The sequence below is a fragment of the Sturnus vulgaris genome, chromosome 1 (genome assembly GCF_052056855.1).
Source record: "Sturnus vulgaris isolate bStuVul1 chromosome 1, bStuVul1.hap1, whole genome shotgun sequence".
Taxonomy (NCBI): domain Eukaryota; kingdom Metazoa; phylum Chordata; class Aves; order Passeriformes; family Sturnidae; genus Sturnus; species Sturnus vulgaris.
In genome coordinates this window covers 58689815-58715589 of record NC_142243.1, presented here as the reverse complement: position 1 = coordinate 58715589, position 25775 = coordinate 58689815, and the positions used below count along the sequence as shown (strand labels likewise).

Here is a 25775-nt window from a genome sequence, read left to right as displayed (position 1 = left end):
AAAAATATCTCTAAGGCACTGACATGCACAGTGGATCTTAATGTGACCTCAGGCATAGAAAAGAAGTAACAAGCAGGGGCATGACTCCTCTCTGGGTAAACTACACCAAATCAAAGTAAAGCAGTCAAAAATCCAATGTGAGAGAGACCAGTGGATTTAAATCTGTGAGAGAAGTGGCAGAAGAACAGAAGAATTACACCCATGAATTTAGCAAATAGTGTGTCAATACAGACCAATAAAAACTATTTCCTTTTATATTAAAGGAAAATATGTTTATATCTCAGACTACAGAGCTTGTACACTTTCCTCTTCTCTATATATGCATTTACCTGTGGGACATATATGTGTGTTTATATATATGCACAGGTTATTTTTCTCAGGACTGAAAGCTACCCTAATGGGTGGGCACTAATGGATTTGAAGCAATAAGGTAAAGGCAGACATGCAAAATGCTCCAGAACTTCTGTTCCTAATCAATCACCAGAGATCAGTGACATCATTCAAGCCTTTGATCAGAGCTCCCCTTTCAAACTTAAAAAGGGGAATAGATTGACCCACACCAGTGGAGGGACTGAAGAAACACCTAGGATACAATTCACAGTGAAATATGAGAAGTCACTGGCACCCCTCTTCAGAAAAACTATCCCTTCCCACCTTCCTCAAGGAATACAGCGTACATTCCAGAGCAACCAAGCACAAACAACAGATGTATCTCTTTCCCCAATAATTAGAAAACAGCCACAAAAACAGCACATCACAAAATCCCTTCAGATTTTATTTTTGAAGCCTGCACATACATTCTATCCTGAGCCAGCGGTTCATTACATTTACTTGCATTTTAAAATCTCCTCAAGTCCATTAATTGAAAAAAAAAAAGGAAAGGGAAAAAAAGAAAAAAAAAAACTTATTTTCCCAGAATATCTGAGCTTTAAGAAATAAAGGCTTTTAAAATCCATTTTTAGAGAAGAAATAATTTTCCGGAGAACCAGCATCACAGCAAGCATTCAATAAATTTAGCACCAGCCTTTGTCCACATCAGGGCATTCAGAGAGTTTGGATCACTAATCCCACTTCAGCTAAAATTCAGCTCCATTGTTTCTCCTTTCATCTGAGTTTCCATGGCACTTACTAAGACTTAAGTGTTATTTACTTAGTGCAGTTTGTTAAAAACAACAACAACAACAACAAAAAAACCCAGTACGTCTTAACCTGAGCATCAGATTTGTTTTACTTTCAATAACCTCAAGCCACAGTCAACATTTTACAGTCTCGGAGATTTCTTTCATGTAAAAAATCTTCAAGAAAAGCAAAGTTGAAAATAGACCTGAAAACACTCACTTCATTGTTTTGACTTGTTTTTTTCCTGTATTTTAAAAAATCTAATTGAGCTTCCTGAACTGCAGCAAAAATGTAGTGTATTATCTCCCTCATCAGGTGATCAATGATTTCATTAATAAGACAGATAACAAAACTGTCATATCATCGACACAGTTATGAAAGATGATCCTGGCTTCTTGCTCCATTTTCCAAGGTCTGGGATTCTCTGTGGCAGCTCTGAGTCCATTCAATATTTTCCACAGACAGAGAAAAGTGAAAATCCATTTTGAAACCAATTTCAATTAGGATCCAGAAGCTGTTATCACAGGTGTCGCAGAATGGGCCCGTAAGTGGAAATGTCGCCTATCCATTCTGAAATGAAACCTTATCAGGGGCTACGAAGATGGCTGAGGACAGCCTATCTGTAAATTACTTTTCGTCCTGTGTTAACTCAACCCTAGTTCTGTCATATGGAATTCTTTCCAGCCCCTCGTAATAATCTAATGACTAACCAGGCGCTGTACCAAAACGGCTTTTATTCTGCTCGGGCTTCCCCCGCCAAACGAACGGGGCTGCAAATGCAAATAACCGGAGGCGGCCAGCCGAGCCGGCGTATTTAGTAATATCATTTAAAGCTCTCTCATAGTTTATTACAGCAAAGTAACGGGCTTGCATTCTGAAGCCTGTCTCCACCCATTGCATTCCTGGTGATTTTTCAATTGCAAACTCTAAGGCCCAGTTATTTCATTAATTCAGCACCCAAGTAGTGAGGCTTTTCTCTCACATCTTTCAGTCTCCTTTTAGCAAATTATCCCATGACGGAGGATTTATTCAGTCAAAGACCTCGGACTTTGAGAGGCAACAAAAGAATCAAGAGACTTTCTGGTCCACCTGCCTGGCGAATGATGAGGCAGGGTAAAGCCTCCCCTAGAGAAACCAATCAAACCATTGTGTGGCACAGTCAGACCTTTTCAACTGTCAAGCCAGGAGAGCAGGAAAAGAGATGAAAGAACTCAGGATGAAGCTACCATTTACAGAACCATGTGGGAATGGTCTCCGAAGATTTAATAATTGGGATGGAACTCAACTTTCTGAAAACTAAAGGAAAGAGGGGGAGGAGGGGTGGGGAGGGAAAGGAAAGAAAAGAGAGAAGAAAAAGGAGAGAGAAGAAAAAGGAGAGAAAGAAGGAGAGAAAAGTGAGAGATCAGGAGGAGGGGAAAACACTGCTGGTCAGGCCCAGAAGGAACTTTTCCACATATAAAACCCTCTGCTGTTACGTACAAACCCCTACACTGGAAAAGATGAGAAAAGCAAGCACAGGACAGGGGCACAGAGAGAGCACATGGTCTACAAACCTAACTTCAGTTTCAGCAATTTATCATCCCATCTTAGGAAAAACTGCATCAGTACAAACATGTTCTATTTAACTGAACAAAAAAAATCCCCTTAGTTTGGGACATCTGTGTGCATTTTCAAGCTATTGCATTTGTGGGACTTAAGTTTCCACTTGGCTGCATGTGGAACATGCATGAAAAGTCATACTAAATGAATGGAAAACAGCATATTCTAAGTGGCTGGCATGTGCAAAGAATGTGCTTCTCTATAACAAGACTCGAGTTGACTGCAGGCACAAGATGAGGACCTGCTTTTTGATAATCTGACACTTAACGCCTTATAAGCCAAATTTTAAAATGGTCTGCATAAAACCCAGTATTTCCTATATACTTCTATTTTTCAAAGTGCCTCTGTACACTTGAAGTATGCATTTATCAGTAGGTCTAGATCACATTTACAAGCAAATCTTTTTTTCTGAATTGCCAGCCTTATGAGCAAAAATAGAATCTGCAAATTAAATTGTGACCATTTGCAGTATACATCAAAGGCAAACACTTTTAATGGGAAATAAGATAATAACACAGCACTAAAAATCCATCTCGTTCCCTTTTGGTTGGGATGTCAAAAGAATGCATCTCCCTCCCCTTCCACTCTCACCCCAAAATAATAAGATATGGCTTGGAAAGAATACAGAAAAGGTAGTTTTAATATGGAACCTTCTTTATATAATCACACACTATACCCTTAGCTCACTTCTCCCACTTATTGGCATATGTATTTAGTAATAATTTCTGTGTAAGAAGAAGCTGAAGTTTTGATTCCTCTGCAAAAGAAGAATAAAAAGAAAGGAGGGGGGAAGTAAATAGAAACATACAGTGCAGGGATATAATCAAATGCAACACTGATTCCTGATTATTTCCTTTTAACTGGAGATAGATATGAAATAGAAAACATCTAGAAGAGAAAAGATGAATGCCATTTGAAAACCTGTTAAGTAATTTAATTGCTTCAACTGCCTTAATTTACACAGCTCAGATCATAAAGCCAAATACTGCGCCTGCCAGAAAGGTTGCCTAGCTTTAAGTCAATTAGAAGGATTTTTAAAAATTCTTTTTTGTTTACTTTAAGAAGATGATCTGCTCTGCATAGCTCCTTCACATACAGATTCTCTTTTTTGGGGCCCAGGATCCAGAAGTTTTCTGCCTTAATTTTTAAAGTGCCCTTCCAATCCTCCCAACTAGCCTGGCTCCCACTTGTTCATTGACACCCGTTTCCAGCAGCTGGGAGGAAGATGCCATCACTTGGAGCAGCAGTGCTGCTGCCATGCAGCCTCCCTTTGGTGGCATGGGCTGGCACAGCAGTGCAAGGCCTTTAGGAGGCTCGTTCTCTTTTAGGGTATGTTCCCCTGAGACCAGCAGCTGATGACAGTGAGTTAGCCTTTCTTGGAAGGCTAACAGTTTCAGCTGCCACCATCTTCTTCTAAAAATCAAACCTCTTGGTTGCTTCCTCCTCACTAGTACTGTGGGCTGTAATAACTGAATTTTTTGAGTTCTAACTGACACGAGACTCCTGCAAAGCACAAGATACCATGGTACTATCACCATACTGCAGAGACACCATTTAAACCCTTTTATTATTATCACTTCTGTGTCAAAACCCAGGTACAATTTTCATATGGATGCTTGGGTGTTTTAGGGTTGAGTCTTTTTTTTTGTTTTCTTTTTCAGGAAAAAAAACTCCCCAGTGTAAAATTTCCTGAATTTAGCTTGCACCTTGAACAGGTGGCAAGCTTCTGCTGCTAACTAATGTTTTCTTCTGATTCCACCTTGTGTTATCCAGCAGGATGTTAAGTCATTACTTACTGATTACAGTGATTGCAGGGATAAGCCACTCAATCATCTCTTTCTGGAACTTGCAAAGGGATACAGGAGGATTGACATTTAATATCCCTTATGCTATTAACCACTGCAGGGAGGGGAGAGAAGGGGGGAAAAAACGAGGGAAATCTCAGCAGAATTAATGAAGCAATACTGTATTGCACTTGCAGATCACTGGTTTTAGAGTGGGGTATGTGTAGGGCTGGCTCACTGAGGAACAACGCTAGAAAATATTATCAGGCAGAATGAGTTATTACAGTCTACAATAAGCCATAACTTGATGACTGAAATTTTATTAGTAAGCATAAAAGACCATGGGTGCATTACTCCACAAGAACATGCATTTAATCAGCTACTCACATCAGATTACAATACACCAAGACATGCAGTCCCCATTTAATTACAACCTCCAATACTTTCCTTTCCAATACTCCCAAGCATCAAGGTAGCCTATTCTCCTCCAGGAAAAGTACCTTCTTTTAAGTTTATCCTCTTACAACCCGGTCACAAATATTAGAACAGAAGACTACAAAAAATCTTACAAGTTCAGGTCTTTGCTCTTATTTTTCTGGGCTACCACATGTGGCCAATCTACCCTTAACTTTCATGCTGCTCTATACCACTTGTAGATAGGGATTACTTGCAGTATTGGTCTTGCTGAAAAAGAAATTAGTCAGAAAAACATGTACAATGAAGTTATCATTTCCAGCATCTAAAACTACAGGATGTTGTTTCCTCCTTGACCTGAAAATGAGAAGTGAATAGGGCCCCTCCATCCCCTTTGATTTCAGGGGAAGAGGATGGCATCTCCTGATCACTTTATACAATCAGGTCTCTATAATCAATTCAGGGCTCAATTTGCAAGTCACTAAAATAGTACAGGCAATGTTTCTTGATACCTAACAACCTCTTTTGAACCCTGACCTCTCAACAGGACCCTGAGCACATCAGTCCAACGAGGAGGCCAAGAATGGGTATTATGATTAACACCTATTTTACGGTGAGGTTTGAAAGCACACAGCAGGACAAGCAACCAACTGAAAATTTAAACAGGAAATGTGATTCTTACGGGGTTGCAGACTGCTGAATACTTCCCTCAATCAACCCTGGAAGTACTAGGAAGAAGGAAAGAAAAAAGAGACCTAGATGAAGCTGGCTCTTCTTCTGAAAGAATCAAAGTGAACGCATGAACTTCCTCTCATTTATTCATCTATCAAGCTTGGTTTTAAGTTACATCATCATTAAGATAATAATTTCTGCTTTCTATCACTTTAAAGTATGTTCTCAATAACTATCTGATTCTGATAAAGGTAGTCAAGTCCACAACCTACATACGTTTATAATTAGCTTTTTTCTGAGGCAGAGTAATAGGTTAATAAGAAATATCAGATTACACTGGAACAAGCTCATGGGTCAAAAACTAGACAAAATATATCAAACTGAAAATAAGTGCTTGCCTGTCAGACACTGAAGGAGTTCCTATACAATAACTGTATTGTTTTTAAAACATCAGTTTTGAGCCAAAATGTTCAAAGGAGGAAAGCATTCAAGTCACCAACAAAATTCACAAGCCAAACAGTAAATAAATCAGGTTTGAATACAGCATCACAATTTCCTAATGCTCTCCAAGCAATGCTGTGAAGTGCAGTCTTGCCTTGTACAAGCATCAGTGTAGTAGTTACAGAAATTCTTCTACTTTTCTGAAATTAAGGTAAAAAATTTAATTATATCTTTGGTACAGATTAAGTTAAAAAAAAAAAAAAACAAATGGCATTGAGCTGACGGCTGTGTTAAGTTAGTTTCTTTTAAACAAAGCTTCTAAGGAAGCACCCTAAAATAAATCCAATTCACCTACAACACAGAACTCAGAGTCAAAGCAGCCAGCCTGGTAAAGCATGAAAGCCACTGCCTAATTGTAATCATGCAAACACCCACAATTATTAGGGCAAACAGAACTAGTCCCATGGCTAAAGCAAGGCACTTGCTTAAGTTTATCAGACCGGAGTTCAGGACGTTACTGCAATGCTCGGGAAGGCTGGCAGCTCCTGGTGCCGGGGAGCAGGAGGGCACTGCACCAGCGCAGGCAGCACAGCTGCACAGGCAGGGAGGGCACGGCAGCAAGCAGCTTTCTGCTCCAGCACTGCAGCACTCAGCCTGACATATGGACTTGGCTTGCTGCTGGTTTCAGCTCGCCTGTCGGGCTGCGAGGCTCAGGGGCCCAGGAGCAGCATGGAGGAGCAGGGAGAACAAGCCTTCACACAGGCATTCATCACAATGCGGCAACACAATACACCGGGCAGACTCCTGCAACGTTTCCAGCATTCACCTGATCATTTCTTTCTAACCCTGAAATTACAGGAGGTACTGTTTTATCCACCAAAGATCTGGCAAGTCAGGTTTTGTGACCTGCAACACCAGACAAAGGTTCTCCAATGGGAGCACAGAACTAATGTTAATGAGTTTATCAACGGATACCATCCATAAGAAAGCCATTCTTTGCACAACTTGATAGAAACCCGTTTGTGCATGCAGCAACCTTCAGAACGACCTAAATCCATGCTCTGACATGGCAAGGAACAGGGTAGTTTCCAGAAAAGTGGCACAAATGTGCATATGAGAAGACAAAACCCAACAACACAGCCCCGTGTTAGTGAGGTGGTCCAGAGCACCGGCCTCTACTCCCGTGTAATATGAGTGGCACAGCCACGACATAAACGTGATTTATTTGTTGTTGTTATTACCTTGCCAAAGCACATCAGCCTGAGGTTATCCAATCCCACCATACACAAAACTAAACTTACTTTATGCGCTAGCACAAACTTTTTTATTCATACAGCCTTTATGAATTAACATCTCCATTAGTAGTTTTCTTTAGGAGTTTTTGTCCCCCTGGATATTACCCTAGCAGCAAATATAGCAGTCAAAGGATGAAAAGGAACAACTTGCAAAGGAATGTATCCTAGTAAACTGCATGCAGTTTGAGACACACAAAATGAAACACAAAGAAAAAAAAAACAAAAGCTTGCAAAAATGAATTCAAAACAAAGCAAGAGTGGTTCCACTGGGAATTAAAGTGCACCAAAGATTTTTCTTATTACATTGTAGTTATTACAAATTATGATAATTTTTTTAAAAATTTTTGATCATATGTATTTTAAAAGAAGTTTTAATTTGCTCCAGTGCATGTTTTGTCCTGGATCGAATTTTAATGGCTTCATTATAAATCCTGGAATTTAGGGGTTTGTAATGGAAATGCTGGCAGGTCCGTACATTGCAAGCATGTCAGCAATACAGAGTTTGTAGTCAGGTGAATGCAGCAGAAATCTTTATGGCATTAAGTAATAACAGGAACTCAGCAGAAGTGGCTAACGTGTAAACTGTGGCCCATGTCTGCTCAGTGCTTGAGACCACAGTGCAGCTGTTACCTTCCAAAGGGCACCCTTAGTCTGAGCCTCAAAACTTCTACTGCATTGTTCAGAGTAACATGTGAGCTCCCTTTCCAGGTCACCTTTCCCACTTTCTTTCCCTTGCATCTAGATTTACACCAGAATCTTCAAAACACAGCCTGCACAACATATGATTTAAAAGTTTTCCATGCTCGATAGCCATATTAACATAGATCCTGCTCCTGGGTGTTTCACTTATTTCTGGGAGCTGGTGAAATAATGGCATTTTCTTTGTTTTTTCATGACTGTATGCTATGCATAAAAGCTATAACTAGCAGCTTTCCATCTGTTTATGATCCAAGTTCTGACTCTTTCAGAACACAGCAGAGCTACTGAGAAAACACTAGTCTGTACATCACACCTCAGACAGGTATCAATAAAATTTACCCTGCAAACTTTGTTAATTCATGAGTTGTCCAGAAGGACAGAAGCACTGATAATAGATAAGATTATGAGGTGACATTGGTATGACACAGGCAGATGTTGCTCTGCAATGACATCAGTCTTCTGTGAAGAATAGCAGGGATCATTCTGTCCTTTTGTTATTTTTAAGGGTACCTTACCTTGTTTAACAGAGCATTCAAATGTAAATCACAACATTTAACATTACCACAGCCCTTTACAAAAAAAAAAAGAGGCACTGAATCGACAAAAGCTGCATGTTTTGTAGGAGTGGTGTCTTATAGCAATTGATGATGTTCCTGTAGTAATACTCATTCCAGCATTGAAGAACAAAAGATGCAAATGTGATGCAAGCTCCAGCTTTCATGCAAATTGTCCCTGTAACCAAAATTCATTATCATGACAATCACATCTGCAAGAAGCAAAACTTTTAAAACACTGCACGAGTAAAACTTACATTTAAGTTCCTGAAGTTTTAGTACTAGTATTTGTTTTGGTACATACTCCACTAAGTCTCTAAACTAAGAAGAAATTTTTCATATCAAAGAAGGAATCAAATTTTTTATCCCTTTGAAGCCCAGCTCTGCATCTCTGGAAAGCCCTTGTGTCTCTGTTATGCAGGAAGGTAGATTAGAAACCCAAACCTTGGAGATCTTAGTGACTTCCTTAAATACAAAGACTAACAAGGCCAACACTTACCCACTGAAAACAAAGTTAACTGTCATTGTCTTAAGAAAAGGAAGCCTTAGGCCCCAGGGCGTGTACTACATTAGCATCTTCTTCCATTAGTAGGAGATAATTCCAGTGACACAACTTTGTAGTCATCTATTAGACTTTAAGTCTTTTCAGATCTCGGGAGTTTGATGACTCTGCCAGGCAGTAACACTCTCCTTAGGTGAAGCACGTAGTTAAGAACTAATACTACCATTAAAGAAAGAAAATTCCTTGACCACATGGTAGATTAGTGTCAGAATTAGGCAAAAAAATCTTCAAGGCTTTCATTTTAGCCCTCTAAATCTGAATGTTTACCAATAACATTCAAGCTAGCCCAAACAGTCAGAGATGAATGTTTGAGTACAAACCCCTGACACATCAAAGAATATGCATATGTGTTTAACTGTGCATCTGTTTGAAAAGTTGGGCCAATGTGGAAAATCCTATTATCGATTAAAAAAAAAATATAATGGGGACCTCTTCAGCTAATGTGAACCACTGTAATTCTATTGACAGCAACGGATCTATGCTGACTTACACCAGCTGAGGATCTAATTTCAATGCCTTAGAAAACTGATGCAACATTTTCCATAGTGGCTCAAGGGTTTTCATACTCTCATGGGATCAATTCCATCTAGTAGGTCAGCAGGTGTTGAGTTTGCTTTGAATCTGAAGTCCAGTCATCCAAAAGGATACTGGACATGTGCCATCTAATTTTTACTGACCTATGGAGATTCCCCTCTAGTATGGCTGTAGGATTCATGTATTTTCTCCTCCAGTCTAGTAGGACATAACCTGTTTCTTTGAGAAATCAGAAACCTTTATTCAGGATATTAAAGTAAGAACCTGACCTGTACCACAAGCCCAGATAAGTGAGCATGATGGAAGCAGAAAGTGTGAACAGAAAATGTTTTCCTTGAAATACATCAGGACCACAAAATATACAGAAAGGCATTTTCTGGTTTTAGCCACTACTAGACTGATTTGTAAGATAACAGCAGTAAATCTGCAGCTATCCAAAATCCATAGGTCTAAACTCTGACCACACCATTTCAAGCAATTTTCTTTCCTAATGCAACAGGAGTTTTGCACTAGTAGGAACCAATATGCTCAGCCCTCTTATACCAAACAATTAAAAGGGTTGGGATTAGCTCACACTCTTCTGACAGGCAGGGAATATGTAAAATTGTCAACTGAGATATAATCTCTGGGGAGAATTAAGCAAACTACTCCAGTTTTGCAAATCTAAAAGCTGTACGTTCACAACTTTGAAATCAATCCACCAGAGGATACACACTTAGCTTGATGCTTTGTTCCAGGCGTTAAGGAACTTTGGGGAGGTGGAACAGCTCTTTGTGAGAAGGAAGTTTATTTGTAAAAGAACAGAAAAAAACCCCTTTGCCATTCTGACAGACTTACTTCTGCCTCTGTAGTAATAACTAATTACCTAACTAGTGTGAGAGATTTCAATGGCCAAATGCAAAGCACTTGCAGGCCCTGCCAGGCTAATCAAGACAATTTCCAAAACGCCAAAATCAGGAACTTCCTATAATAAATAACTTAGCAGGTTTACATCTCAAATTAGAACACCTGGAAGAAAGAGACTATGCCTGACGCCAAAACAGGCCTTATTGTATCCAACCACTTTCCACCACCACCACCACCCCTCCTCCATTCGTTTTCTTTAGCTTTTCTGTAGAACAAACACTGATCCAGGTGCAAATGCTCAATTCACAAGGAATGCAGTGAACATAAAATTACTGTAGGTTTGGCTGCTAGTAAATCCCTGCTGTTACTCACCATTGGAAGTTGTGCTGGAGGCAACAGCTTTCTCACTGACATCTGTTCGACTGGAGCATTTCACGATGGAATTCTCCACTTTTTTCTTCTCGGTTGTGGTAGAGCTATGGGACTGCGCCTCCATGATGACTTCTCATTACTTCAGCTCTCCTTGCACTAATACCTGAATGAAACAAGAGAGTCATAAACTCTAAAGACTGTTTGAAAGCTTAGCCCAAATCTTCTCACCCCTCTCACCTGAAGAAGAGCCTGGAGCACAACTGAATTAGCAGTTCACAGTTCTGTAAGCTCATCAAATCATGTTTGCATGCATGAATTCCTGAGGAATTTAAAGAAATACTAACACCAAAACTAGGCATGCTTGCCTTTAAAGAAAATCAGCATCACAAGCCATTATGCTGTTTGATAGGTACGTCCATTTTTTTTCAGTTCTGTGGGGTTTTAATAGATCCAAGAGAAAAAAGGCCAGTATTTTCCTCTTATGCCCAGAGCACTTCGGAACAAAGCAAAAAAAAAAAAAATCAAGATAGACCTTCATGTTGACTTTAGAAGCCAAATATTTAAATTTCAACATTCATGGTGTTGGAATACACTGCAGCAGGAATTATCCTGTCTATCTCTACACCTTGTTACTCATGTAAACATCTCTCACTTTGTTTGTTCGGAAATCTAACTCAAACAAAATTGTTTTGGTGAAACACCCTGAAAACCACAGGGAAAGACAAATATTATTGCTGGTGGCAGATAATGAGATCTCTTTCCTCTGCATGAAAACGCTGGAAATAGAAAGCTCTGTAGAGGTGTGTATCTGGTTATTTTGCCTTTCCTGGATGTTCTCAGTGACATCTCCAGTGATACATTCATTTTATACCCCACAAATAATTTCTCAATATTCTCAGATATTTTACATTCCTGATGGAAACATGAGAAGCCCAAGAACTTCCAAAAGGGTATTGCTGCTGCTTGTGCAGCAGTGCAGGCACACCAGGCCCCAAGATTTCAGGGATCTCAGACAATGAGGGACACAAACATTAAGCACTAGTCTGCAGCTTAACTTGATGCACACCTGTCTGTCCAAGTAAGTTTTACACAAATCAGCAATATTCTGCACACATTATGCTTAAAACCAAGTATCTTGGTACTTTTGTAGTTTAAACATGAATCTATGCAACAACAACAAAAAAATAATAATAAGTTTTCTGCTCTCAGCAACACTGCTTGGTAGTCAAATGGGTCTAAAAATGGAAGGAAGTCGTACTCTTCCAGGACAGCATTTAAATAAAATTTTAAAAAGGGTTCAAAAAGCCACAAAGTATAATGAAGTGTAATTATATTAGCAACTGGTTTTTCAAATTCTGACACTCAAAAAAAAAAAAAAAAAAGAAGAAACACCAGACAAACAAAAAAAAGCCTACAAAGCCAATTCATCACAAACACAGCTGTCTAGTAAACCTTCCCCTTCCCACCTTCCTAGTAGGAGTTCTTTTTAATAGTACAATAAAACACTCCAAAGCCTCATTGTTATACAGTAGGGATCAAAGTAGAGCCCAATCACTAAATGAATCATTATTTAGCTAGGCAGCACAGCCAAGGAACTGGGCTGGATATCAGACACTCTCTGCCACTGACCTACTGTCTAAGTTTTGGCAAGGCATTTTTCTTCCCTTGAGTTTCTTGCTTGCTAAAAACAGGAATAACAAAGCTCTGCCTGCCACAGAAGAGGACTTCTAAAGCTGCTCTCAAGATCTCTCTGGGCAAGTGCTATAAATATTATAGGGATCTGTGAAACAACTTCCTACCACAACACTAAGGAGAATGTCAGATGTCTTCAAACAGAGAGTAGGAGATCTAACAACTAGCAATCTAACTCTACTTGCAACAGCCCTGATTTTTACCCAGCAATGCACAAGTCTCCTTGAGGAGAGATTTCACATGAGGTTTGTAAACAGCACCTTTTCAAATTTCTCATATGCCTTCTCCCTCTTTCCTTTTGCACACTACATGCAAGGGCATCCCCAGTTTAGTCAGTGAACTCGAATATCTTGCTTTTCAGTCTCTTGCATTAGTAGAGAGGAGAGAGGCTGGCACTGCTACCAAGCTGTTCACCCCACACTGAGAGGATCGTGTTTGTTTTCTCTATACAGCCCTGGCCACATAAACACCAAAACCTGCCTCTACCCAGCCTCCAACCACGGCATGAGTGAGTCCTTCAGTGTACCCTCTTATCCTCTGACTAACCACCTTTGAGTTATTTAACATTCTCTCAAATTAATGATTTTCCATCCATCTCTGAAGGAACTAAAAAAGCTATACATCTTCAGTTGTGGTTATTTTTCTTCTGTTGCCTTCAAAGGGCCAAGACTGCTATTTACATTTACATCAAAGAGTACGACTCTGAAAGCTGAAGAACTCATCCCCCTTTTTGTTTAGTCCTTGGTTCACAAGCATGTTGATTTTGACTTAAAGTCATGAAAGGAAGCAATTATACTCCCTATTCAACTAGAAAGGAAGAAGCCAAATACTCTGCCTCCACAAGGCCAGTGGAGTAGCATGAAACATTTGGGAAGAGGTCACAAAAATGTTAACAGGTGTCTAAAGTGTTTCCACTGCCTCCTGCCACACAGATATTTATGCAGGTATGTGCAAGGAGCCTTCACTTATGTCCACCTCCTTCCCCTCTCCACCATGACAGGACCTACATTGCAAACTGCTCCTTCCACTTCTCAGAAAAGGAAGGTAATGCAGGTACTTTAAGGAGTTAATGCCTTAATCTCATAAAAAGCACCTTTGGGTCATCTGCAATTCAAGAGCAACATGTGGCTGGTCAGACTGACATCATCCATTCTCTTGGCTACTTTATTTCTTTCCCCAACAGCCTGTCAATGAGATTTTTCTGAGGCTTTGGGGTCATCTTTACTGGAAGAAAGAATAGCAGACATAATTCCATATTCTTCTTCACTCTCTATCACTTCTCTGTTTTATGCTCCCTGGTGTGGACCACGGTACAGAACAGAGGCCTAAAGTAGCACTTAAATTTTTGGACAGAAAATTGCAGAACTGGCCAAGACCTAATATAAACATCTGCTCTTGGTACCTGCTCTGGTTCACGTCTACTCAGTACATATCCAGAAGTCTGCTTTTATTCATGTCAGCATGAAAGAGGGACCACCACTAGAGAAAACTTTCTTCCTCAGCTCTACACCCTTCACCACAAGCCAATGGCCCTGGCACTGCAGGCTTTTCCTCCTGTGCCTTCCTTCCTCTGCTCCCAACCCACACACATGTGGCATGGACACCTGCAAGAATTCCTGAAGATCCAGCAGGGCCCCAGCAGTGCATCAACAGTGGTATGCAGGGTTGGGAAGGTAAGGAAGGCCAGGAGAGATGGCAGGACTGATAATTAGAGGGGTGTGGTCTGCTGTGTTTTGCCAAGCATGTCTCTCAAGGAAGCAGTCATCAGGAGATCAATATGGTGCCCCAAAAATCTTTATTTTTTTTTTCCCTGAAGACTGTCTTAAGGTAGTCTAGTGGAACACACAAGCCAGACATATGTCCTTTAGAATCATTCTCCTTAAATTTGGCTGATTTTTATTTTCTCTCGGAAATTGTACTGAAATATGGCAGCTGCAGTTAACAAAAAACGTCCAAGGTTATGAAGGTTATGTAAAGATTTCTTTCTACTGGTTGTTAACTCCTATCAAAAAGCATTCTAAAAATCAGCCAGCCTGACATCATCTCCAAATTAAAATAGAAAGTGGCTTATATTAGAGTGTATGTGTGGGTCAGTGACTTTCCCTTTCCTGCCTCCAGGCCTGAGACAATCTGCATGTATTTGCAGCAAGGAGTCCCACTTTCAAAAAACCTGAAAGCTAGTTTCATTGCCTATCCAGCATTTCCATGTGCATATGAATGGCAAGAAAATGCTATAACAGTATACGGGCAAAAGTCTGAACTTCCATAGGTAAATAGAGGGATGAACATTCCTTCCTGAAAGCAAACATTCATGGCTTTTTCCCATTCAGCCATGCTTGAACCTTTTGTAATTTCCCTGAAGCCTGAACCCACTGCACAATTAATTCCAGATCCCCATTTTAAAACTAATCCCTCTCAAAAGAGCAACCTGCCTGCAGGTGTGTCTCTTCTTTTTAAAATACAAATATAAACCTTCCCCAGTTGCATATTATATTGGAGGAATTTTAGGAACAAGCTATTGGAATGAACCAGTTCAATGAGGAAAACTGTCTCTTTTAAAAGAGGTGTCAACAAATCACAGTATGTTGGAAACTTATTTCAAACAAAAAAAATCTTTCAAACAACTTAATATCATGTAATTTCCAGTCCTTATGTATGTTGGTTATGAAACTGTGCCTTACAGTAGTAAAAATTATATTAATATACTGGGGAGGAAAAAAACCCACATCTTTTTGTTCATTTACTCACAGTCCAAACTAACCAAAACCAGTGGAGTAGCCCTGTGCTTAGAAGGACAAGAAACTTGATCCTTTCTGAACATACCTTTCAATTTTCCAATAAATTTTCACTCTGTATCACTTCTCATCTCTGAAATACTTTTTAAATCATTTTATTTATATTGCACACATTAGCTTTAAAGACCAGACCATGCAAATATTTATTGCTAGGAATAGGCTCAATGACTTCAAGAAGACTGCTTGCTTTGGTCAAAGTGCTGAAGTGTAAGCATTTAAAATTCTCAATTTGCATGTTAAGACTGGTTTATGTTTCATGTGAATTTAAACCTTCTGCCTTTCTTTGGTTTATTTTTATTTTTGAGGAGTATCTTTTAACACGTTGAATCAAAAAAATAAAAAAGAAACAAGGTTTTTTTTCCCTGTTTTACTTGATGCTGCTATAGTTGTATTCAATTCATTAACAAGTGGTTTGCATCCGCTGAGAAGAGCTGTCTGAAATAGCAGTGTCACAGCATTCATCATCATTACATCAGCAGTAGGGAAGTTCATACTGATTGCTATCAGCAACCAGAGTGCCCCAATCAGCGTGCAAGCAAACATAGCATGTTTAATTTTTCAGAAATGGCTCTGGGTAGTTAGGGTGTTCATAGGTACTACTTTGATCCACACTACTGGAAGCAGTCTTTGGGGATACAATGCATCTTGAACAGCACAACTGTATGAAAGTGAAAAACACAAGGGGAGGCATGAAGAACAATCAGGAAATTACAGTCTCTCTCAACCATAAAGGACCCTTTATCAATTTTATCAACATGGGTTACACCGTTCCTTGGGATTATTTAAGGACAAAAAAAAATGCATCTTGTTCAGCTACATTCAAATGCAAAATTTATATGAGACAATCTTTAAGCTATTACACGGGAGCTATTTCATGCTGATTTATAAAGGCTTGATTCAGGTACATTTAACTTCCAAAACCCACCTAGATTTCAGCATTGCTTTCGATCAAACCTGCTGGCAAAGCCGCACTGACAAAGTTACCCCTGACAGAACCTGATGAAAAATGTTCAAGCGCTCAGACATTTTAAGAAATGTCTCCCAAATGTAACATTAACTTCTTGGTATATCTCACCATTTTCGTAGTAACTATAGGAACTAACCCGTATATTTTTAGAATAGTTTTATCCTTTCCCAATACTTTGTAAGTTAAACCAGAATTCTGCAACCCTCACTTAACTACTCCAGGGTAAACTTTATTTGGGTTCCTCCCTGTTAAGACTACTCACATTAAGACTAAGACCAATATAAACAGCACAGAGTCTTATATCCACTTTATATAGAACCACAATAAACAATAAGTTGGGGGTAGGGGGCAAAGTATCTTATATTTCAAATACCTATCTCCATTTCAATTACATGCATGATCTATAAATGCACTAGTTGCTATCTGCGTATGTCTAAACCTGTCTGAAAAAGAGAAAGAGAGAGAGAGAGAAAGAGAGAAAGAAAGAGCTTGACAGAATCAGGTAGGTGGATTTGTAGCTTGAAATTGAAAAATACCCCAAGTTAAGAGACACAACATGTATTAATACAATCTTTCCAAACTCATTACTGTCTGCTGTCTTTTCCTTGTTACTTTCCTTTGATTTCTTCCCCCCCCCCAAAGAATGAAAAACAAGGAGACCTAAAGCCTGGTTAATGATGATCTGATCTGTTCCTGATAGGTTAAATAGCTTGTGGCAACAATAACGGAGGATCACTAACACAAAGGCAATCAGCTAGGCAAACCACTGCTATTAGCATCCTCATGATTAAGATCCTAAGTGAGAAAATATTCTATGGCATACATTGAACTACTGATTGATTGTACTACTTGCTCGACTCCAGGGGAATTATGTATTTGCTTATGTATTTCTGCTACAGATAAACTCAGCTACCTAAAAGTTCTGAAAATATTTTAAACATACACATACAATAGTATCAATAAGTGGCACTTTCTACGGAGGCAACACCTCAGTTGCTTTAAATACACATCAGCCACACAGTTTTACAAGTAGATTATATCTACTTTTGTTTTCGGATTTAGAAAGCTGATAAGTATAACCCCAATTAAGTGTTTTTACTATTACTTCAACAGATTAAACTCTGTGTCTAAATAAAACAGATCTCTGCCAGGAAAGAGATGATTCATTTTCATATTCAGTAAACAGAACTTAATGGATAACAACACTGAAGGATTCAGGTCAAACTGTCCATCTCCAGTTTATCCCTCACAGAAGCTGCTGTTTGGGAACATGCAACACACAAAGCTGAGGGAGACAGAGCCCAGACTAAGTGGTTTTACAATTCAGATATGATATATTCTGAGGTAAAATTTTATAATCAATTCACTGTCTGAGAGTCTTTACAATAAAGAACTGAAATTTAAAATTAAGACAAACAAACAAACAACCCCACAACAAAACAAAACTAATCAGGTCATTAACTCTGCATTTAACCATTTGTTATTTTAATCACATGGTCTTCGGTTTCCTGATTCCTTTTTTGACTCTGACAAACTATCTAAATAAAATGGAAATAATAAAGCTTATTTATTAAAAAATAGAAAGTCCTACATATCTTTCTAGTCTCTAAATACTTTAATATATTTGGGGAGGGGGATGTGTCCAAAACTAGTAATGCAATTACCCTGGAGAAATCAGAACTCCTTCCAATTAAACTGCCTAATATTGCTCAGAAATTCAGAATAAGCTGCTACTGCTTGTTTTGCAACCCTACTTGTTCTTGTGCTTCAAATTCTGCAGCAGGAAAAACTCTAATAATTATGTCAAAGTAAGATTAGCTGTAAAAGAATTAGCACAGGGGGATAGGAAAAAATCTCCTGTGGACTGTACTGTTTGTAGCAATAGGTTACAACGAGGGGCTACACGTCAAACTTCCCTACCAACTCTACACTCTGATTTTGCCCCGTCTTTCTTCAGGAATTCAGCAGCACTAAATCCAAAACAAACTTAAGTAACAGTGCAGTGACTTCCTTTGGCAACACATTTGTTTGATGAAACCTGGATTTTGGTTCATTCATATACTCAAGATCTGAAAGGCCAGGAATATTCTGAGAGAACAGTAAGGGGCACAACAGCAAGGCTTGCCGTGTGAATAACACACTCTATGACTTCCTCTGCTGATACTGTTCGTAGGATACTTATGGAGACAATACAGGCTGGCTTTTTTCTTTGCCTTCTTGTCTTTGCCTTCTTAGCTTGGTAAAGCAAATTACAAACATCTGTAATGGATGTGCTTTGCACCACTTACTTAATAAAGTAAGAAGTCACTACAACTTCTACAGAAAAATGCAGAAATACTCTAATTTCAAGTAGTGGAGCTCAACATTCCAGTGAAATGACCACTTTCTTCACACATTTTATCTCATCAATCCAAACAGATGAAAGATTCCTTAGAAACAAAACCAGATCTATATATCAATGTCAATCTATACAGGAACTGAGCTCAAGGAAGAATGTATTTAATGTCCATCTATTGCAAAGATGTGCCTTCTGTTCCCAACTTATGATATGCAAATGAAGGAAGAAAAGATTCTATTCCATATTTTACAATTAGCATTTTAAAACAAGATCAAAGGAATCAAGTAGAATGTTTTTGAAAGTACCATGTTTTGATCACAGTCCCATTCCTGGAAGCCTGTTTATCTCCTCAGCATACTCTCAGGTTAAGGGATGCCTTCATCCAGAATTTCACATTCTAACCCAACACAGATGTTTTAACACGTAAAAGAGCCAGGAAATCTCCATATACCCAGGAAGAACTTCAAGTGAGAAAGGTACTTTATAAAACTTTATCTTTAGCTTTTATAGTTTACTTTAGGTTTTACACCTGTCTCATAACAGCAGGAAAACTGCATCATGATCCCTTCGTGTTTTTGTAACTTGACAAAACACAACGGTACAACTCTGAACTGCTGCATTACAAATGCATAATCCACTATCCTTGTTAAAATAGTGTAATCACGGAATTATACAGCTGTATTATCTTCCTAGAAAATACATCCATAGTGAACTGAAGAGCCAAGCAAAGCCCCACCAAACTACATCCTGATAGTTAAGAATCGGTAGTGCTAGGATTTCATTTTAATATATACAGTTCAGAACAGCATACAGAACTGACACTAACTTGATCTGTGTTTCTGACTCTTCAGTTTCAGGTATTCATACATCTTATCTAATGAAGGCTTCATTCTCTGGGCAGCTGGATGATGTATTCTTTACATGCAGTTGATTTTCTTGACGTTAACAGATTTGTACGCAGAGAAAACAGAGTCTCATACAAAGCAGCAAACACTACTGTGGGAGGTTCAGCTCTAAACCACCAAAAGGTCTGCTGGATACATTACCCTGATCTAAATATCAGCTATCAAAAAAATGCAGCAACATTTTGAGCATGAATAAAAATAAAGAAAGAATAAATTTTTTAAAAGGCCTAATCGTCTTGATAATCAGTGTAAAAAATGACTTGATATTTGACTGGCAACTTCAGCTAAGAAATTTATTTAATCAGATCTCCTTGTAGTGGATTCTGATATTATCAGTTCTGACACCCAGCAACTATTTAGAGACAAACACATTCTACCCCAATTCCTTTGTTGTAATCTAAATAACCTTCCAGGGGTTTTTAACATCAGTGTATTGTCTCATTTCTTATTTTGTTCTTAAAGAGAGAGAAACCAACTCCTCAGATCAGCAGCCAATTTAATACACTTTCAAGGTAAGGCAGGTACAATTTACATGTGCAGAGTATACCACAACAAAACCACAGTATGATGCCAGCACAATCTTTAAGAAACTTTTCCCCTAAATCTCTGCAGAAAGCAGCCTTAAAAGAAAGCAGGGATTAGACTGAGCTGGAAGGTAGGGAGGGGACTTACCTCAAAACCAGCCAAGCGGAAATCAGAGCAGTAATTCTACCAGTCGGCAGAGAACACTTTTAGAGCTATAATGGTGCGAAGAAGTGCTGGGCAGCATTGCCTGAAGGCAGCACTAATACACTGCTGACTAATGACTGGGCCATGCGGACAATGAATTTGAGGGTTGAAAACTAACAGAAACCATGCAGTACCTTGACAAATGGGCTTTCAAAATTTCATTCAATGAATAACCTTTAAGCACAAAATTGGCTCAAGTTCTCTCGGGAATAATATGACACATGTTGTTGGACAATAAGTATTTTCCTTTTTAATTAAAACTATTACACCGAATACATAAACATGATTACAGTGAATAAAATATAAGAGTTAACTATTTAGCACCTAGAAAAGACCAGACTCTGAATGTGAGGGGCAATGCCATACGTTCAGAAGAGTCAACAAATCTCAGGGTTCACCTGATTCACTGAAATTCATTCTTGGCAGAATATATTTTCCCTTCTTGGAGGAAAAGGAGAACAAGAACTTCAAAGGTATGTTTAATGAGCTGCTACAAACACAATTGGTTAAAAGAGGCTCAGAAATTATGTACTAAAAGCTGCATTGTGCTTAGAATTGCAACTGAAAAAGTCTCGTTTTAAAGAGCCTGGTCAAAATCAAGCCCCATAAAACAAATCAAGCCTCGTATAAACTTTGTCACCTTGTGTACTGACAAACACATTAAAACAACAGAATCCCTCTTTAAAGGAGCTCATTTTTTTTTTTTGGTGGAACTCGACTTCTAATTTGAAAATAGCAATTTTGGCTCTTTTTACAAACAGAATGAAATACCTAAAGTGTCCCTAAATTAACAAGTACCACTTGCCATAGACAGCATCGCCCTTAGCAGCTCCTAAAAACTTCAGAAAATGATCTTAAAACAGGAAGCTTAGTGAGCTCATAAAACTGTTGTTGGAGCCAGGAACACATAGCATATTTAATCTGCAAACTGTGAGAGTCTACAATGATTTCAGCAAGATCTGAGGCATGCCCTCAAGGTTTGCTGGGATCTGGGATTAGGGAGTTGATAAGAACCCTCTACTGCCCATGGACATGTTTTTCTTCTGCAGTTAAACACAAATGCATAGAGACGTTTGACTGCTGCTTGGCGTTACTGCTCAAGTTATATAAAAGCTTTGCAGCTCCTTTTGCTGTCAATATATCAAAGTTTAAAAAAAATCATCAAAGTGTGAAATTTCATTTAAAGTCTGCCAGTCTACAGCTCTATTTCACAGACCTATCAAATAAAAGTAAAGATGAAAAATGCACTGAAAGAACTTGAAAAGTTTGCGGCAGCACCCATGCCCTATTTTTGTTTATTCTGTCTCATTTTATTTGATTTTAAAGTATAACAAATCAATTCCCTTATAAAAATGACAAAGTCTAAAGGGAGGATATCTATAAAACCTGTGGTTAAAAGACAACTTGAAATCATTATTACAGCTGAACCTTTTGTTGAATAAAAAGCCACCTCTGTAGCCATTTTAGCATTTTAATTGCCTAACTGCAAGTTGGCAGAAAATATCTTGAATCTTCCAAAACAACCAGAATTACTACAGAATATGAGTGCCAGAAAAACTAAAGCTTTCTTCAAAGTATTCTTTAGCTAGGGATTTACAACAATTGCATAAAGAAGAAAAGCCTGACTTTTAAGGTAATCTACTATAGTCTAAAAGCATTAACATTCCATTACTAAGGTTTCCTGAGGATTTCATGACTCGTTGATTCACTTTTCCTTCAAGTCTGCTTTTTCTTTGTACATTTCTGTCTCCATATAGTTGAACACATGCAACACTGATCATTAAAATGCCTCCTTCCATAACTCCAAATAAACCCTGCTTTAATAGCCTTCAAATTCCTTATTTATCAGGCAAAGAAAACTAGCTTTTCATAACACTCTGCAACATAAAAATATGCCATTCCTTCTTCTAATATGCAGAATAAGATTCAAATACACTACAGGAGTGCAGGTAATTCAATAGTTTTCCCCAAAACGAGGCAGGAAGTGTAACTGAAACTTTCATGGGTCAGTATCAGTGCATACATTTATCTTGTTAAAAATTCAAGTAATCTGCAAGAGGAACAAATTATAATGATATCTTCAAACTCAAGTATTTTGGTTTTTCAAACTCTATTCAGAAAAATAAAAATAATTTGTAACCACTGATATTTTAATTTCTTAGCTACAAACTGTTTTTGTGTATGAAAATGAACAATCTTTCACAACTGATGATTACATATAGCAGTAAAACACTTTCTTGGCCACTGCGCACCTTCTGAAGCCAAAAATATTACTCCACTAATGCAGGGAAATGCAGGTGGTGTCGTTGTTTTTCAGTACTTCTACAGAAAAGCTTTGGGAAACAGCATGTCCTGCTGAAAACCATATGCTGTTATCAGAATGCAAGAGTGCATTCATTCGGGCACCTTAAGCCATAGTTTTGCTTCCACTGCAGCTTAAAAGAATACACATACACTGAGAGTCCTTTTCTTACTCATTCTTCCTACTCGTTCAAAATCACATAATCCTGCTTTTAAAGAAATAATCCCCTGTCCTTAAAAATAGCCTTCTCTCATAGTTACTATTATTTATGCTTTCAGAATTGGGCTATACACAAAACTGAAAGTATTTACATACTAGCTAGTTATACCCAAACCTTCATTATATAAACAAACTCTCAAGAGGCTGCCTACAGTTTACATTGCTAAACTCATTCACCATTACTTTTAATATATATTTCCATGACTGAAATACAGTGGTGTGCACATGGCAATTTTTACATTTTAAGGTTACTTTACTTTTAAAACACTGCATTCGTCTTCCTTCAAAATAATAATGACATATATAATTAAGAAACTGTCAGATCATTATCAATTTTTAATAAAGGGCCTAAATGAAATAATTATAGGAATCAATCAGTGAGGCACCTTTGCAAATTACAATGCAATTGCACAAATATTCAAACTACTTAAGGCCAGTTCTGGCACATTTCAATCCCTAATCTCGCTGAACACCACACCAAAAACAATTTTGGAAGACTGAGAAACACAGTGATTTCTCACTATTCCAGTGACTTAAAAGATTTCAAAACAGATACCTACAGCACAGAGAGACAGAGAGGCAGCCGTGCCCTCCTAAAAATGTTTGTTGGTTTAATCAGCCACATATCTCAAGGCCTCTGGAAAATTTCGCTTCCAAGTTTTTCTGTAGCACGCACACAAAGAAACAAAGTCTGCACGCTGAAGCTTAAAAAATCATGTTTATTGAGCCTTGGAAATGAAGCGGGAAGTAGCAGGAGCGCGACGAAGAGGAGCATTTTGCAGTGGGTTGCTACTTAATGCTCCTTTAGTGAAGTAGCCTCTAAAACGTGACACTCTATATCAAACAGACAGCTATCCGTACCTCTGACTAAAAGGCTCTTTGAGATCCGTACAGTCCATCATTTCAAACTGAAGTGGCAGCTGGAAAATGTGGAACAGCTGGCAAGGAGCTGGGAGAAAATGTTTTACATAAATATATCTACATACAAACTGGCAGAAGGCCACGGATACCGTACCCGCAGGACCGGATAAAAACTACGCACCAGAGGGTTAAAAACAGAACTGGGGAGTGAGATGTGGGGAGCGGGGGGCGTGTGTTTCCTTTTACCTTTTTTCTTCACGTGGTGCGCGGGCTGGGGAGCGGGCGCTAGCAGCTGCGAGCCGGCGGGCCCGTCCGAAGGCGCGGGAATTGCTCCAGCACCCCACCGACTTCGCGGGACAATCAGAACCGCGGCGGACGCGCATTGCTCCCACCCTCCAAAGCTGGGCCGTGCACGGCCGGGCCGCGGTGCCGTAAGGCTCCGAGGAGCTCCCGTGGGGCAGCGGCCCCGCTCCTCCCGGCCGGGCCCGTCCCGCCGCCCGCTCCCCGCCTGACCCCGCGCCAGCGGCGGCGCGGAGCGGAGCGGGCCGAGCGCTACTCCGCTCCCCGCCCGACCGGGACCCGACCGCCCCCTTCCTCGCAGGGAGCAGCCGGCAGGGAACGACGGCCCCCCGGGCGCCCCTCCGCCCCGCCAGATGTGACAGCGGATTCTCCCCCGCTCCTCTCGCCTTTCTCCCTGCGAAGTTTGAGCCGGCCTCCCGCCGCACGGGCGTGAAAACCCCCGGGAGTCGGTCAGGGAGTAGGGGCGAGGAGAAAGAACGGGGTGGAAATAAAAGAGCAGCTGTCGCCCGCACATCGGCCGCTCTGCCGCGGGACGTGCCCGGCACGGCCCGGAGCGGGGACTGCCCCCGCCTCGCCCCGCACCCCGCGCCCTCGGCTCCCGCGCTCCGGGACAGCCATTTTGGGGGTTAGATACCTCGGGCCCCCCTGCCCCCCGCCTCCAAGTTAGGGAAGCGGGAAGGGGGCCGGGAGCGGGGCCGGAGCGCTGGGAGACGAGAAAAGTGGCCCGGAGTAGAGCCGGGGGAACAAAGAACTTCTCGCCCAAGTGGGTACGTACCTGCCGCCGCTGCCGCCGAGCCCCCGCGCTGCCCATGGGCGAGGGCTGGGGCCTCCGGCTCGTCCCCGCGCCGCTCCCCCGCCGCCGCGGCTAGCGGGGCCGGCCCCCGCCGCGGCCGGCGGGCATCCCGCGGGGCAGGGGGACGGGACGGGACACGGGCGGGACGGGGGCGGCAGAGGAGGGCCGGCGGGTGTTGTTGGTGGTTGTTTTATCCCTGCCCGCTTCCCGCGGGGAGCAGCCCGCGCCTCTGCCTCCGTGTGGGGGTGTGTGCGCGCGGGTCCGACATCAGTTTCAGTGATCTTGTAATCTGATCCCTTCTGACTCACTCGCACTGACTGACATTTCTGATTTGGTTCAACAAAAAGAGCGGGGGAGGAGAAAAAGAAGAAAAAGAAGAGAGGGAGCAAAAGAAGAAGAAAAAAAAAGTATCCCCAAATCCACTGCCTGGTCCCAAACAGTTTTGGTAGGGAAGGGGGGACCCCTCCGTCCCGTTCCGTCCCGTCCCGTGCCGCCCGTCCCCTCCAGCCCCGCCGCCGCCCCGCATTGTTTTGGCTCGGCGCAGCCACCGAAGGAGGGGAACAAACACATCGCGCCGAGGTACTCACGTGTCGGAAAAGTTGTCCCTCTCGCTTTTCTCCGTCTCGCGCGCTCCTCTCCGCCGCCTCCTTCAAGTTTTACAGATGTTGCAGGGCTGCTCGTCGTCGCCGCCCCCTCCTCCCAGCGCTGCCCTCTGGATCAGATCAGGGGAAAGGCTCTTTAGGGATAACTCCCGATTCAAACACCCTCCGCTAAACTTTCCCTCTTCCCTCCCCTTCCTCTGAGCGGCGGAGAGAGCTCCGCTCTCCTTCCCCCCCTTCCCTCCGCCCGTTCGGGACGCGGCTGGGCTGGCTGCTGCCCGGGGCGCGGGGCCGCTTGCCTGGGGGAGCGGCGCAGGGCTGCGCCCCGGGGTGCGGGTCGGGCCGCGGCCTGCCGGGCTGCGACGCGAGCTCTCGGCATGACAC

The 25775-nt window shown here is 40.8% G+C and overlaps 1 protein-coding gene and 1 pseudogene across 2 annotated transcripts in view; both read right to left on the bottom strand.

The window, feature by feature from the left end:
* GLI3 (GLI family zinc finger 3) overlaps positions 1-25565 on the bottom strand; it is a 204830-nt gene extending 179265 nt beyond the window's left edge. For both annotated transcript variants that reach the window (XM_014883474.2, XM_014883475.2), the window contains exons 1-2: positions 25380-25565; positions 10892-11054 (exon numbers count right to left, since the gene is read on the bottom strand). In XM_014883474.2, coding sequence (XP_014738960.1) covers positions 10892-11015 — 124 coding nt within the window. In that variant the 5' untranslated portion in view covers positions 11016-11054; positions 25380-25565. The remainder of the gene's footprint in view (positions 1-10891; positions 11055-25379) is intronic.
* LOC148225244 (uncharacterized) lies at positions 23309-25362 on the bottom strand (annotated as a pseudogene).
* Positions 25566-25775: the final 210 nt, after the last annotated feature.